This window comes from Protopterus annectens, chromosome 7.part0 (assembly GCF_019279795.1).
Source record: "Protopterus annectens isolate FY-2018-M chromosome 7.part0, PAN1.0, whole genome shotgun sequence".
In the NCBI taxonomy this organism is placed as follows: Eukaryota; Metazoa; Chordata; order Ceratodontiformes; family Protopteridae; genus Protopterus; species Protopterus annectens.
Genome location: NC_056739.1, coordinates 1,145,361,046 through 1,145,377,398, shown reverse-complemented (window position 1 = coordinate 1,145,377,398; position 16,353 = coordinate 1,145,361,046). Strand labels below are relative to the sequence as shown.

General features: G+C 38.3%; 1 protein-coding gene across 2 annotated transcripts in view; it reads right to left on the bottom strand.

Moving 5' to 3' along the window:
* The window catches only part of LOC122806913 (stereocilin-like), a 608,237-nt gene that overhangs the window by 288,547 nt on the left and 303,337 nt on the right, over positions 1 to 16,353 (bottom strand). For both annotated transcript variants that reach the window (XM_044077724.1, XR_006365569.1), the window contains exons 12-13: positions 13,151 to 13,242; positions 6,356 to 6,491 (exon numbers count right to left, since the gene is read on the bottom strand). In XM_044077724.1, coding sequence (XP_043933659.1) covers positions 6,356 to 6,491; positions 13,151 to 13,242 — 228 coding nt within the window. The remainder of the gene's footprint in view (positions 1 to 6,355; positions 6,492 to 13,150; positions 13,243 to 16,353) is intronic.

The following is a 16,353-nucleotide window of genomic DNA, read 5'->3' as shown; positions in this document are numbered from 1 at the left end:
CTGCATTGTGTAGTGGTGTTATTTTTCATGCTATGAACAGTTTATCTTTACCTCAAAATGCTCCAATAATCCACTTGAAAAAAATGACTTGATAACAAGTTTAGTGCTTTCATCTCTGCAATACTAGTGAAACTGAATCAGAACAAACAAACCACTTTAAAACTCTTTTTAGATAGGTAAACATATTACATGGCTCATATATCAATCATCCAAGTACGTAATATATATTACAAAATAAAACTAGCCATTCAATACAATGCAATTTTAAAAACATTCTTAATGCTAACATTTTCACTGTAAACAACATCATAGCTGTTAGCAGTATTTTGTTGTACACATTGCTATATATTATTTTTGTGGGTGTTTTATATTAAAAAATAACAGAATGCTGAAAAAAGGATGCATGCACATGTCCAGTCCACAGTCTGAATGATAAGAACAATGCTTTTGAATATGACTGCAATGACTTTTCAGAAATATCATTTTACTGTGGTCACTAGTGCAGCTAAGCCAATGAGGGAGAAGTATGATTCATATTTAGAATACAAAGAATAGTGTTTATATGACATGCAGGGGAATGTCTATTATTCCATTCAGAATACAGGCAGCAAAAAGAACACTGGAAAAAAAATCAAGCCTTTAATTCTTTCAGTTAACACTTTCATCTATAACTTAGACTTCTTCAGACTGAAGAAGTCACTTCATTTTAACTTGGCTCACATGCATAAATGATGTTTTTTATCCTTGAAGTTTATAAGATTAGACTCACTCCTCAACATTTAAAGGGTTAATATTTAAAGTATTTAACTCTGTGGGATTTTCTCAACTAGCTATCACATGATTGATCTATATCAAAAGAGTACAATATTGCCCATTTGCTGACAGTGCAGACAACAGACACAATGTGCTCACAAGCTCCCTCCCTCTGTTTACTCACTCACACAATGACAACGTATTCTAATACACGGATTACTGCACGATGAATAATACCACCTAACAATGGCATGTTAAAGGATGAGTAAGAATTTCTAAAATTACTAAACATGCATGAAAACTATGTTATTATAATGGGAATGAAAAATATATGTTATCCAATGACAATTCTTCTTTTGGCTTTTCATGGTTAGGGGTCACCACAGCGGATCACATGTCATGATTGGCAGTGGAGTTTTACAGTGTTAAGTTGCCAGCCCAATGCCCAGCCTTCCACAGAAGGCAAACACACACATGCCTAGGGCCAGTTTAGAGTGCCCAATCCACCTACAGCATGTCTTTGGGAGGAAACCAGAGCACCCGGAGGAAACCCACGTGACCACAGGGAGGACATGTAGACACTGCACAGAAGGCACCCCAGCCGAGGATTGAACCGGAGAACCTCTTGCTGTGAGGTGACAATGCTAACCGCTGCACCACCGTGGCCACCCTATGCTATCCAATGACAATATTATCCTAAAGTCTCAATTTGTATTTTAAAAGATCTTATGTACCATATTAGTGGTATTCATGCTTACATTACTTTGTGTCCTTATCTCACATTTTACAAATTTGGCATTGATAATGTGCAGTACAGGAAAAAAATGAGCACAAAACAGCTTATTAGTTACAATGGGGAAATTAATATATGATAAAACTCCATCATACAGTAAAGGCAACATTTCATTCCTTCACCTTGTGGATATACTGACAACAAATAATAAAGAAATCTGTGCTTTTACACTGAAGGGTCATGAGGTGCAGTGCAGTAAATTACTAACAATCCTCCTTTGTATGGGAACACTACTGTTTTCCATGTCATTTTAACTGTCTCACAAAACGAAAATCATGGCCACAAGATCAAACGATTTTGTTCTTGATATTATTCGTGCATTCACTTGTCAGATGTGATTAGCTTTATTTATTTATTTTTTCATTACAGTTGTTTTGTGCAGCCTTAGAGTTATTTTAGTCAGGAACTAGGATGTATCATTGAGTACAATGCCCTATTTGGCATGTATCTCACCAGGACTATCCAACAACTGGAATGTCCACAGAGGTTCGGAATACAGGGTGTAAGTAACATGTCCTATGCAGACCACCTCAAGGCCCTATCCCTGTATTCTGTCTCCTACAGACTGTTGAAGGGAGATCTGTGCCTGGCATACAAGGCATTGTCAAACCTCACTCTGATGAACCTCCTGCATATCTACAAAACAAACTGCACCAGAATTACCCATTCTAAAGACTTAAACCTTACCTGTGATATAAATAGGACCTGCTGGAGACACAGGTATGTATCCCAAAGACTACCCCTTCTCTGGAACAGGCTCCCCTTCCATTTGAAGCAATGTTTCTCCTTAACTCAATTCAAGTGTAATCTGTACAACTGGGGAACAGGAAATGTATCCTGGTTTAGCACCCATGTCTTTAATAGGCACAGGCATAAATGGTTCATCTCCCTGGTCTCTGCTTGTAAATCTTTCACATCCCAAGCCCATGCTTACACTTAAAGTGCATCAGAACTTGTCAGAGATTTGGGATGTATGGTTAGGCTTAAAAAGACCCTTGTGGTTGTTAGCCTAGTGCTGTACTTCCCTAAAACAGGGCCAGCTGTCTATTCAATGGTGGGAAAGAATCTGTCGAATACTCTTGTGCTTGTTTCATTTTTCTCCATCCAAATTTCTATTTCCACATGAAAACAATTCCTCATCTGCAATACTCACAGATAAAATGAATAATAAGAAAAATAAAAATTTCTGAAATTAAAACACAGGGTCTTTATTATGTAGCAGTTGTGCTATTTGCAAAGTGAATCTTTTAAATTTTGCATTATTACAATACAGTATATCATAGTCATATTTACATTTGTATATTATATGATCATACGATTTTTACTGATGCTTTTAAGGGACAGTTTGCAATAAGTTTACACAGTTAGTCATTCTTATTCAAATCAAACTATAATAGAGTTTTTACTACTTGTAATTCTTCTTGCTAATTCTGCAAGTATATTAGGTTCATAAAAAGACTGGTGAGAGTAAGGAAGGATGAGTGATTCAACAAATACTCCCCTTGTCTTTGAGAGGACTGGAATTGTGCAAGCAAACCATCTGTCAGAGGCTGCAAAAAGGATGGAAGCAGTCACCTTCATTTTAAAGAGGGCTAGTAGAAATAAGAATGTTGAAACCCCTAAAGCCCTGTAGTTGCAGGAAAAATATGGACATCCAAAATGGCTAATGGACTACCCCCACTAATCACTGTTAGCTGAGGTGTTTTGGGTAAGTGATCAAGATTTCCTAACTCCATACATGATTTATGTCTCCATGGCAATAGTAACTTCAATATGGTCTTGATGCAGGGGTACCAATTTTGGGGAATGAAGCACAGCAAGTGAAATATGTGAAGTGGAATAATAGGGTACACAGTAAAGCTATCAGATCTAGTATAAACATCTGGATACAGTGGCAAAAAGCTGTAAATAAAAGACAAAATAAATTGTGTCCCTCAGATTCACGATGTATCAACAAATGTATGCAGCAACTCATCCCAGATGAAACAGTCGGCCCTACTGTCTAAATGACTGGTGTCCACAATTATCTACAAGCAGTGGTCACACAAGGTTCTGAGATCAACACAGACTAGCCTGAATACCTTGAAGCTGACTAGAGTGAAAGCAACAGCTTTCAGACAATATTCAGGAATTAGAAGAAATAAGGGTAGCTTAAGAGAAATAATAGCATGTTAAACAGAATCTGTAATAAATGACAGCATGGATAAGCAGTCAAACCAGGTGTAGAAATAAAGTATATTAAGGAAAAATGGTCATGGAATGCAGAAATCCTGAAAGTTATAAAAAGGAAGAAGGAGCTGAAGGAAGAAGTAGGAGATAGGAAAAGCTTAACCAAGCTAAAAAGGAATACTGTTTAGTTGACAAATGAGCTAAAAAATGAGTCTGCAAAGGTAAAGAACAAAGCATCAGAGAAACTCAATCAGCTTCTAAAAAGTGATTCAGCAGTTTGTACAAAGCATCTCTGTCAGGTTGCTAGACAATGTCAGAAAGATAAGAGAGATAGTCAGTAGACATCGGTCATAAGGGTCAACAGCGTCAATCTGGTCATTAGTTCAGAGGATAAGAAGGACAAGAAGTTTCAGAATAAAGAAAACCCCAAAGAAGTGGAATTGCCACATGCACAGCCAGTCATGACAGAATATGGAGTAAGGAAGGATGAGTCTAGAATATGTACCATGTTCACTAAGGAAAATATAGTTAGGGAAAGCAGCCAATTCAGATGACGTCACTGTAGATATGATCAAGGGTGTATTACAGGAGAAATGGCTGCTGATAGTACTCATAATAGATAGTATGTAGAGAGAGATGCATCCTATATGTCTAGACACAACCTTGGGTGGTACCGAGAGACCAAACGTCTCTCACATTGCATGAAAGTAGTGGAGAGAGTGACTGAGAAATTAATATGCAGAGTAGCTGGAAGTAAGATGGGAGATGAGTAGCACAAATTCAGATAAGGATACAGCAGAAGTGACCCAATTTTTGCAGTAAGACAAGTAGTGCAGAAGAAGCTGGAGATGAGAAGAAGTCCAACTAGGCATTGCTAAACTTGTATAAAGTAATATTCCAATGTCCCAAGAAAATAATTTGAGCAGTCCTGTGATGGTTTGAAGCTCTGGAAACACTAGTACAATTAGTGCAGGCTATTTGCATAGACCCAAAAACACAAGTACAAACAGTGTTCAGACTCACAGAGAGGATCACAGTGGGAGTGAAAGTGTATCAGATAGTGTTTAACAGAAGAATGACAAACTGAAAAGTAAGGCATATAAAACAGTGGTACAGCAAGAATTTCTGTATGGCACAGGAACCTGGGCAGTAAAGGCCGAGCAGATGAGGAAGTTATAAGTGATGGAGATGAAGCATCTGAGGTGGGCAGTAGGATGCACACTGTAGGGTAGAAATGAAAGCATCAGAGTGGAAGCCAAAGTAACCTCAATTGTAGAGAAGACCAAGAAAAACACATTGCATGGTTTAGTCACATGGATAGATAGACTAATTAATTGACCGACTGTCTGATTTATGTATATATATATATATATATATATATATATATATATATATATATATATACACATACACACAAATATTTGTTAACCACATTGGAACACTGCATGAACCTATTCTCTGTCTCATATAACCTGCTTAGAGGTGATCTCTGCTTGACTTACAAAGCCGTGTCTGACCCAGCTCTGTTATAAATGCTACATCTAAAGAAATCCCAATCCATCCACACCACACGCTCCAGAGACCGCGACCTCATTACCACAATCAATAGAACATACTGGAGGGACAGGTTCATTATCCAGAGACTGCCCATACTATGGAATAGACTTCCCATACATGTCAAGCAGAGCACCTCGCTGACCCTCTTCAAGAGAAATCTCAATGAGTGGATGGGAAATAGAAAATTCACCCCGGGGATAACTCCAGTTGCTCTACTTCACAGAGGCAATGGGAACTAAGGTCAGGTGGCATAATGCCAGGGTAATCCTGCGGGTAGGCTTGTAAAGGCCCCAGAGCTATTAGCCTAGTACACACACACACACACACACACACACACACACACACACACACACACACACACACACACACACATACACACACACACACACACACACACACACACCTATGAAGATCCTTTCTAATTATGACTTGGGATGTAAGGTAATGTACATACACAAAAATGACAATAATAAGCATGCATAGCAGCAACAAACGTATATACATACACAGCATAATGCGAGCATGAAAGACCACATAATAAATAATTCTGTGATTTTTCCAGTGATATCAGCTTTGGTAAAGCATATTTGGAAGAGGCAAGAGGAAATGAGGATGTCCAGCCAAGAGACATATGGATTTTCTGTAAAAGACGTGTGATAGTTTGCCATGACTATCAAAGAAAGCAGATGAATAAATGAATGAAGAGAGGTGGTGACATTTGATGTGACCCCATGTAAAATTGGGAAAAGGGGTGGTGATGGTGATGATGATGATAGTATTCACCAACTAGAAGGAAAGTCACATAAGGTAATAAAATGATGTGCTTTATGAGCAAAATGATCTCTGCATGAAACACTTTGGCATGTTAAAAAAGCTACAGCCAACAGTAGAAATTGTTCCTAAAGTTCAACATTTTTGTGTGCACAAAACAAATAATTTTATGCTATACTTGGCAGGTACCTATTTCAGAACATTAATTGAGTCTGTATGCTGAATTGCCCATAGTTATTTCACAAAATGTTTGATTAAATGAGTTTGAATGTTAAATTCTTGGTAGTACTTTTACAAACTGACATTACTCACCAAGAATAGTTGAATCTTTTCTAGTAGTCCTCTCTGTTTATGAGGCATGAAATTCAAAAAGTTCTCAAAATGTCGCGTGAGGTGCTCAAGAACCATCGGAACAGATTCTCTGGATAGTCCTTCAATAAGTTTCACACTGAAAATGCAGACAACAAATAGATTAATAAAATAATGCAGGGTCAAACCCTAATTAGGTTGTTTGACTGTAACAGACTGATCTTTAATTAGATGATACCATCAATAATGCTAACTTCATCATATCCTCTATGATAAACGGGTAAAAGTTTTCATTTTCTGAATGAGGATGGCAGAGTTATTCAGAATTATACAATGACTCGCTATTAACATTCAAAAATGAGCACGCTGATTGGTCAGCCCGACCAGCATGCTCTTTGTAAATCGAGGATATACCAATAGAAAAAAGTCCATTCACCCGGACTTTCTTCTATTAATATATGCTAAGGATATTCTAGTTTTCTTTAATTTAAAAAAATAATAAACTTAGAAATCTGGAGACTACAAAAGGACAAGAGAGATGGAACAGAGGAAACGCAAGGATAATCAGGTACATTATGTAATACTATAGAAACGTACCTAATTAGCCTTATATTTTCTCTCTCCATTTTCTCTCATACATTTGAAATCTCCATATTTCATTTTTTTTTAATTAAAAACAAAAAAGCAAAGATCTTCCTTTCTCCATTGCTTCCTTTTCACATACTGATGTTCTATCTGTGTAAGTGTGGGAACCCCATACGTATATCAAGAAAACCCCATGATACCAGGGAAAAACGCGGAAGAGAATCACCGTGCCATTACACAAGGATGTTATTTAAGAAAAGTAAGTAACTTTTTTCTTAAATAATATCATTGTATAATAGCAAAAATCCATGGCTGGGTGTATGCAATGCTGATTTATACATGGTTGGCTTGGTTTGGTCACTCAGGCTTCACTCTCATAACAAAACCACACCAACCGGGGGCAAGTCCAGCATTACTCACATCCAGCCATGGGTTATTGCTATATAACATTACAGAAAACAAATACATTGTCCAGTGTAGACTCTACTGTTTGTGGAATTCTTTTGATTTTATTAGCACAGAGAAAGTCTACCACTTTAGAAAAAGAGGTATTTAAATAAGTGCAGTATAAATCAGTGGTAATAAGACTTTGGGCATTTGTAAGAAGTGTGTCATATGTCATGCAATCATTTTCTTCCTTTGCACACCTACTTTTTCATACCAAAGATGAGGTGAAAACATATTCAGAACAGAGATAATATTAGTGACATTCTTATCTGCAAGGTTACAGAAGTACATCAGTCACCAATACAAAGAGGCCAACAACAGCCCCTAAGGCAAGACAACGTACCCAACACTTTAGTCATAGGTGACTCTGTAGTCAGGCACACTGATGTCCCACTCATCAGGCTGAACAAGGAGAAAATTACAGTCAGCTGCCTGTCGGGTGCCAGGATCCGCCACATAATGCATCCACTCAAGTCACTTCAAAACAAGTACAAATACGACTTTGACATTGTCTATGTTGGAGTGAATGACTTGAGACATACCTCCCTGGACTACATGAAAAGAGACATGGAAGAGCTCTTGGATCATGTGACCCAGGCCTATATGACCCTAGCCATGAGTAGCATACTGCCTTCACCCAGAATGATACCACAGTATAAGGACAAAATGACTGACTTCAACAATTGGCTAAGCTTCTGGTGTCATTTAAAGGGGATCCAGTATCTGTTTGCCTGGGACAACATGATCGACAAACCACAATGCTTTACATGAGATGGTCTGCACCTGTCGCCCCTGGGATTCAGGTTACTGGCTAAGGCTCTTTCCATCGCTATATTGCCCTTTTTGGGCAAGGCTCAAAGGGCAAAACCACCAGCATAACAGGTGCAAGTATGCAAAATCTGAAGGTAATGCTACTCAACACTAGAAGTCTAAACCTCAAAATGCACTCTCTCGAGGCACTCCTAAAAATGGAGAACATCGATATCTGTGCAGTAACTGAGAACTGGTTCAAGGCTCCAGACAGCACCCCTGCAATACCAGGCTACAACTCTTACCACACTTTTTGGCCACCGAACCAGGACCAAAACACTAAAGGTAAAGGAGTGTCCATATTCACCAAGGATATTCACATCACCAGGCTAGTTGCCCAACACAATGCATCCGAAATTCTCCAGGTGCAACTAACACTAGGTAAGACTGTAATCCAAATTGTAGCTTGCTACAGATTTCCCACCATGCCCCAAGATTCTCACTACACCTTTCTAAACATACTGGAAAATATTAAGATACAACCAAACACCCTAATACTGGGTGATTTCAACTACCCTGCCATTAACTAGGAAAACTACTCGTGTACCAACACCTTTGCCCGACGGTTCTTCAACTACCTAACCATTCACTGGGAAAACTACTCGTGTACCAACACCTTTGCCCGACGGTTCTTGGAATTCATAAATTAAAAAAAAAAAAAAAAAACAGTGCAAGAAACTTCCCTGTGTGGAAGATTTTCAGTCCATATATCTCTAGTTAATCGCTGTATATTAATCAGATCAGACAATAGTAGTAGAAGTAGCGAACTTAAACTCGTCTTAAGTCAAAACAAAACAAAACAAAAAATAATAATAAAAAAATATATAATTGTACAACATTACTAAGCATTCGAAAGTAATCCAAGCAAGGCAGGCAGTCTGTTTCCAGTCGAAAATCCTTTATTAATTCATAAATTCCAATGCCCTGGATCAACTAATCCATAGTCCCACCAGGGGCTCCAATATCCTGGACCTGGTCATTACCAACATGGGAAAGTGATGCTCCACACCAGTGGTCACCCCCTCGTTGGTTAGATCTGAACAAAAGCTAATCATCTTTGACATCCACATCCCACCCCCACCACCGAGTAAGGAAACATCCATAAAAAACGTCTCCAAGGCCATCTTCATGCTACTCAATTCAGAAGTGACAAACTTCATGGCACCCATGCAGACGGGAACTGAAAGTTCGACTGCCGAATCCTACACTAAATCACTGTACAAGCACATGAATCATGCCATCCCAAATCGAACCAAGACGCTCTCCTCCAAAAAAAGGAAACCAATCTGGTGGTCCCCTGTTATAAACAAACTATACAACAGAAGGAAGAAACTGTTGCAGAAAAGAAGAAAATCCCAGGATGCAAAACTTCCCTTACCAGCCTCAGTATGAAGCTGAGATCCCTCATAAAATCCTCCAAAGCTAGTTACAAAAATAAAATTGTCAAAGATTCCAAAGACAACCACAATGCATTCTATAGCTATGTCAAAAATCTAAATGGCAATGCTCAGATCTGCTCTGAGCTACAACAGAATGGCATTAAACATACTGATCCCAAGGACATTGCCAGTATCCTGGCAGATCGATTCAGTGCCAACTTCACCCCCCTCTCTCCCCCTAAAGGGCCCATCTCAATACCAAACGATTGCCAAATTCTAGTAATCACAGCCACAAAGGTGAAAGCAGCACTCTACAAAGGTAAGAATACAGCATCCATGGGACCAGACAACATCCTGGGCTGTGTATAACATGAACTACAAAATGAACTGGCACCTCACCTAAGTGTCATGTTTAATCATAGCCTCACCTACGGCTTTGTGCCCACTGACTGGCACACAGCTACAGTTATCCCACTCCACAAGGGAGGATCCACCTTGGATCCTGGGAGCTACCTTCCCATCAGTCTGACGAGCCTGATCTGCAAGGCCATGGAACATATTATCATGGAACTTATAAAAAAAGACATTGGCAACCTTCAAATACTGGACCCCATCCAGTTTGGGTTCTTGAAGGGCCGAGCATGTCTCCTGAATCTGATTGACTTCTTTGAATCAATCTCCAGAGCCATGGACAAGGGTAAGGCAATCCATACAGCCTATCTGGACCTCACCAAGGCCTTTGACACCATCCCCCACTCTGGAATCATAGATAAACTTACTAAGCTGGGCATAAATCCTTACTTCACTCGATGGGTTGCCAACTGGCTTACTGACAGAACCCACACTGTAAAAGTAGCCGACTCCAAATCCAGCTCCAGACAAGTGACAAATGGAGTATCTCAGGGTTCAGTCCTGGGACCGCTCTTGTTTGGCATCTACTTCTCTGAAGTACAGGCCAACACTAAGGAACTCTGGCTAATGAAGTTCATGGATGACTGCAAACTGGGAGCCATTATTGAATCCCCCAATGATGTGGATATTCTACAAAAGGGCCTTACAGAAACAGATGCTTGGTGCCTGAGCCATGGGCTCAAGCTCAATGCCAAGAAGTGTATAGTTATCCCCTTTGGGACAAAACATGTACCCGTGAAATACCATGTAGGTGGCAGTACACTAAACACCAAAAGTGTGATAAGAGACTTAGGAACACAGGTAGACAGTGGTCTGACCTTCGATAACCACATCACCACAACAGTGAGGAAATCCTTCTATGTGGCACACCTCATCACTAAAGGCTTTTCATCCAGAAAAAAGAAGGTCATTGTCCCACTATACTCATCCCTCATTAGACCCATCATAGAGTACAATGCCCCATTTGGTATGTACCTCACAAGACATCTGCAACAACTGGAAAGGCCACAGAAACACCTCACTAAAAGAATCACAGGCCTAAAGCAGATGCTCTATGCTGCCCGACTAAAAAAACTCCAGCTATACTCTGTCACATATCGTCTACTTAGAGGCAATCTCTGCTTAACATACAAGGCCATGTCAAACCCAGAGCTGTTGGACATGCTACACTTAAAGAAATCCCAATTCATCAGAGCCACATGCTCCAGGGACCTAAACCTTGTCATCACAATGAACAAAACATGCTGGAGGGAGGGGTTCCTGACCCAGAGACTTCCCATACTCTGGAATAGACTGCCCATACATGTCAAGCAGAGTGCCTCCTTGGCCCTCTTCAAAAGGAACCTTGACGACTGGATGGGAGATAGGAAATTTACCCCAGGGATCATGTCAGTCGCCCTGCTAGACAGGGGTCCAAGGAAGAAATAGCCAGGGAATTGTTATGGCTAGGCTTGTACAGGCCCTAGGGCCAACAGCCTAGTACCAACCTATGAACCTATGAACATAAGTGAGTTAAAGTGCACATTTCTCACAATGTGATGGCTCCATTTTCAGTATTACCTCTGAGGTAACTTCCAACCTCATTAGCTATGTCATGTAAGTCAATACAGTGTCATCATTCCTAATATGTCCAATCACTATTCATTCTCTGAGTTGAACTAAATACCTAACATGTATACCTTGAAGATGCTCACAGAGGATGACATACCATGAGACTCTGATTATATAAACATACATTTTAAACTATTCCAGCAAATGGTTGAAAATCCACTTCCATTAGCTAATTAATTGTCTGTCAGTGGTAAAACAGACTAAACAGTTTACTCATAGAAGTCAGAATGAGCACCATGTTTTCCTTTCTATTCCTATGGTAATAGTGTTGTTATTGAGAGGTATGATGTAATTTATTGTGTGAATATCACCAATTACCTGACTAGCAATTTAAATGTCATTCAAGAGTAAGAGCTTACTATCATCAGTTAGTAAATGAAATATTTTAGAAGACTTAATTCAAGAAAAAAATGTTTTGGCGAAATAAGCCTCTATTTAAGGGCCTGCACCATTTGGATTAGTCAGGAAAACAGAAAGAAGCAATGGATGTTATAAAACAATTTTTTACCCCTTTTCCTTCATATGATCATTGAGTCTCAATCTTGATCTCCAGAATACAAGGATTCTCGGAGAGGGAGCTGACACTCATGGGCCATGGTTATCAGCCAGTGGCAGCTGTGAGGTTTATACTGCAATGCCTGTTATTCTTTACCCAGTGAAAGTTTACACACTAGTGTTTAAGTTAAAGTGATTGCATAACCTTGGTCATATGCCCCATACTGCAAGAACTACAGTATATGGCTGTGTCTCATACGGAGATAATGAGATGGAACTATGCATACACCCTCCCATCACGTGTCCTGGTTTTGTGACCTAACAACTCATAAAAGCGTTCAAGGGATTTTCTGACTATGACACCATTACTAATCTGAGTGTCATGTACAAATGTATTTTTACTCGTAATGAAAGGTAATCTTGAAGTTTTATATTAAAATGTCCTGGTATAGTGAGTAATATGGCCATTCTCTGATTCTCTCATTTACAATTCTTTCAGGCCATCATCTCAGTTATGTTTCTTTCTTTCTTTCTTTCAAAGGAACACATCCATCAAGCAATCAGTATCAACATTTGATCTTATTTATGCAAGCCAAGCTCGACACAATTGTTAGCTTACCTACAAATATTAAAATACTCAGCTAAAGAGAAGTGTTTGCTGAGGTGTTTCTCACTGTAACCAGCTAACAGTACAGTATATGCCATAGTGATAACATTTCACTGAAGCACTTTCACAGACAACACTTTTTTCTTGAAACAAAACAAAGTTATATTTAATAACTTCAGTGATATCACAACTGTTTCTATATTTTGAGACAGATTATTTGCATATCATAGTATTTGTCAGTATGCACCATGCAGACTTCATACAAATAATACTGCCACATACCTGACTGTAGGAAACATATCTGAGTATGTTATTAGAAATTTGTTTGTTCCATTACAGTTTACAGTTTGTGAACAAAATCTTTCCTTTAAGTTAATAAAGAACAGTTAGTATTCATTTTACATTACTATTAGTGGAGGTTACTATATGAAATAATATACAAAGATTACTTACGGTAGACTTATTGTAAAATCGGGTCCCAGCTGTGAAACATCTTGCTGACTTAATTTGCCCTGCTTCATTAGCCTCTCAATAATGCACGTCCTCTAAAATGAGAAACAGCAGCAGTGATTTGTAGCCCACTGGCATACCCTCAATATAGACAGTATTCTAATTATAAAAACTGCAGTGTCCAAAACTTATTCTGCTTGGTTCGTTTTACACATGCAAACTTTAGAGAAACTGTGCTGTAAAGACCGATACTATCATATCATATATGTCATAGATGTGTCCTACTAAGCAGGAGCAGCCTTAGGTCAATTGGTGCCCTAGGCAAAAGGGCTCCATGGCGCCCCCATCCTAGTCTACCTACACCAAATAAATACTGGAAAAGTGCCCCTGCTAGAGCGGTGCCCTAGGCAGCTGCCTAGTTGGCCTATGGCTAAGGTCAGCTATGCTACTAAGCTTTCGTTGAAAATGTTTCTTCACATACAGCTACGTTAATACTTTTTTTGTGACAACTTGTAAACACAGCATTATGACACTTTTAATTATGCTCAAAAATAGTATTCTAAATATATACATTGTCATTATTTCTGTTCTGCAACACATGCTGGATTATTTATAAACGCCTTCCCTTCACAAGATCATCACTTTACCAAATATTTCACCTTTTTAATGCTTTGGTGCCATCCCTAATTAGAAACTTTGGGAGTACTCCTCATGCTTCAGGAAATCGCATTCTCTCTCTCTCTGGTTACAGAGGTCTTTACACAAATAACAGATTTCCTCAACAGACTCATAAGAGAAGACATGCATACGGTATGAACTATTCTGCACATTTTATCATTGCAGGCTGCAATAACAGAGTGTTTGCAGAAGTGTATAGAATCAGAGACTGCTTGATTATGGTTTTCATGCAGGAATAGTTAAGACCCTCATGATACAATCAAGTACAAGCCAATAGCAACAGCATCTGCTCTGGATAACGTCTTTCAGAGCAGTCAGGTAGCACAGCTAAGGTATGATATAAAGAGTATAATTCCTTTGATGTAAGCCAGCATGCTTTAAAAATAGAGATCGGCATGGGCATGCATTTTAATTAATTTTTTTTTTAGTTAACCAGATGATCTAGGCTTCAAGTGCAATGGTGAATTTAATATATAGATAGATAGATAGATAGATAGATAGATAGATAGATAGATAGATAGATAGATAGATAGATAGATAGATAGATAGATAGATAGATAGATAGATAGATAGACAGATAGATATACATGTAGCTTCTCTACAACCCATCGAGAAGTCATCTTGTTGAAGTGATTGAAAATCATTTGATCACACATACCAGTTTTTTTCAGTGTGAGATTGCGGAACAGTGGGAATCAGAGAATTTACCTTTTCTGCACCGTGTTGAGATATTGGAGTTGGTATATATAGTTGGGATGCAGGGAGTCTTGCCCATTGCAAAAAAGTAAATTTTGTTTTTCTTTGAACATTTGTCACTAGAACAGTTATCAGTGTATGACAGCTGATTGATGTTTTGATACTTCAGCATCTGTTATAGACTCATATCTATATCTATGTCTCTCTCTCTCTCTCTATATATATATATATATATATATATATATATATATATATATATATATATATATATATGTATATATGGACAAATGCGCACACACACACACACACACACACACACACACACACACACACACACACACACACACACACACACAAGTACACACATGTACACACTTTAATATAGCCAATTCATAAGCACTTTTTGGGAGCTGACAGGAACGAGAAGTGCCCAGAGAATCTACCCCAAAAAAACATATCATATACTTGTATGGCCTATATACAGAGATCACTAGTCATTGTTTTACTCAGTATGTTTACTGTGACATTTAAAACTCCTATCATTTTGTAGACTATATCGTCTTTCGACTGAGACACACACGCAAGTGCATGCACGCACACGCACACACACACACACACACACACACACACACACACACACACACACACACACACACACACACACACACACACACACACATATACACCTACACACTTTAATATAGCCAGGAATAGGTCAGACTGCTGGAACTAGAAATATTTCTAAATGGTTAACATCATACCTCAAAGAAAGAAGTCAAAATAAGCTGAGATCTGAATGTACCATGGATGTAGAAAATAGTGGTAACTGCATTAGGAATGGGTTTTAAAGACTAATTATATGGATGACTTGAAAAATAAGGAAAAAATACCATTTTAGGAGAGCTTTGCTACACATTATTATGATCAAAAATAATACAAAATGATAGGTATTAATATTGTAATGAGTAAATTTGAAAGTAAAAATATCTAATTATGATCTCCTTCATAATGATATGTTATCTTGTTTGATGATTTCTTCATGTAATGTAATGTTGAACTCTATTCTTCGTAGGCCCTGACCCTGTAAAACAAATTCTGTCTTGTAGTTACAATTTGCTCCTTTCGTGTTGCATCTTCCCCCCTCCCTATGGCCATTGTAATGATAACACTAGTTGTGGCATTACTCATAGCAGATGATACATACCCTCACTCATGCCTCTTAGAAAACACATATCCCATTAATAAAGGTATAAAAATGAGAACTGTGCAATCTGAATGAAGTTGCTTTAACTGAATCCACATGAAGTAATGCTGCAAGCATGCATGCATGCTGAAATGAAGCAAATTTATCACAAAATGGCTTATATAAATGGTAATTAACTTGCGTTTCTAAATGCAATGCTCAAAGAGTTATATAGTATGCTATGGTTATTTGACCATGGAGACACTTTATATAAATAAGAAGAGTATAGTGGTGAAGACCCTGCGAAAATGTTCATTTTGTTGTTTTTCTATTAGAGAATTTTGTTTGAGTTTTGTGCGCTACATGTATTAAATATCAGTTATGTGCGTCATTCGTTTTTGATTTCTACTGGTGATCATTTATTTACTTAATTACAATAATATAGGTTTTTAATGGGATCTTATTAGACTTAATGAATCCTGAAAGCAACATGCCTGTATGTTAAATACTTTCTACCTTTTTGACCCTTGAATAACCACCCAAGAACCATAAGAACTAAACATCTTAGCAACGTCAGAATCCTGGCTAAAACCACCCCATAGTATACCAACCAGAATAGTATCTTACTATATGACCTCCCATGGGCAAA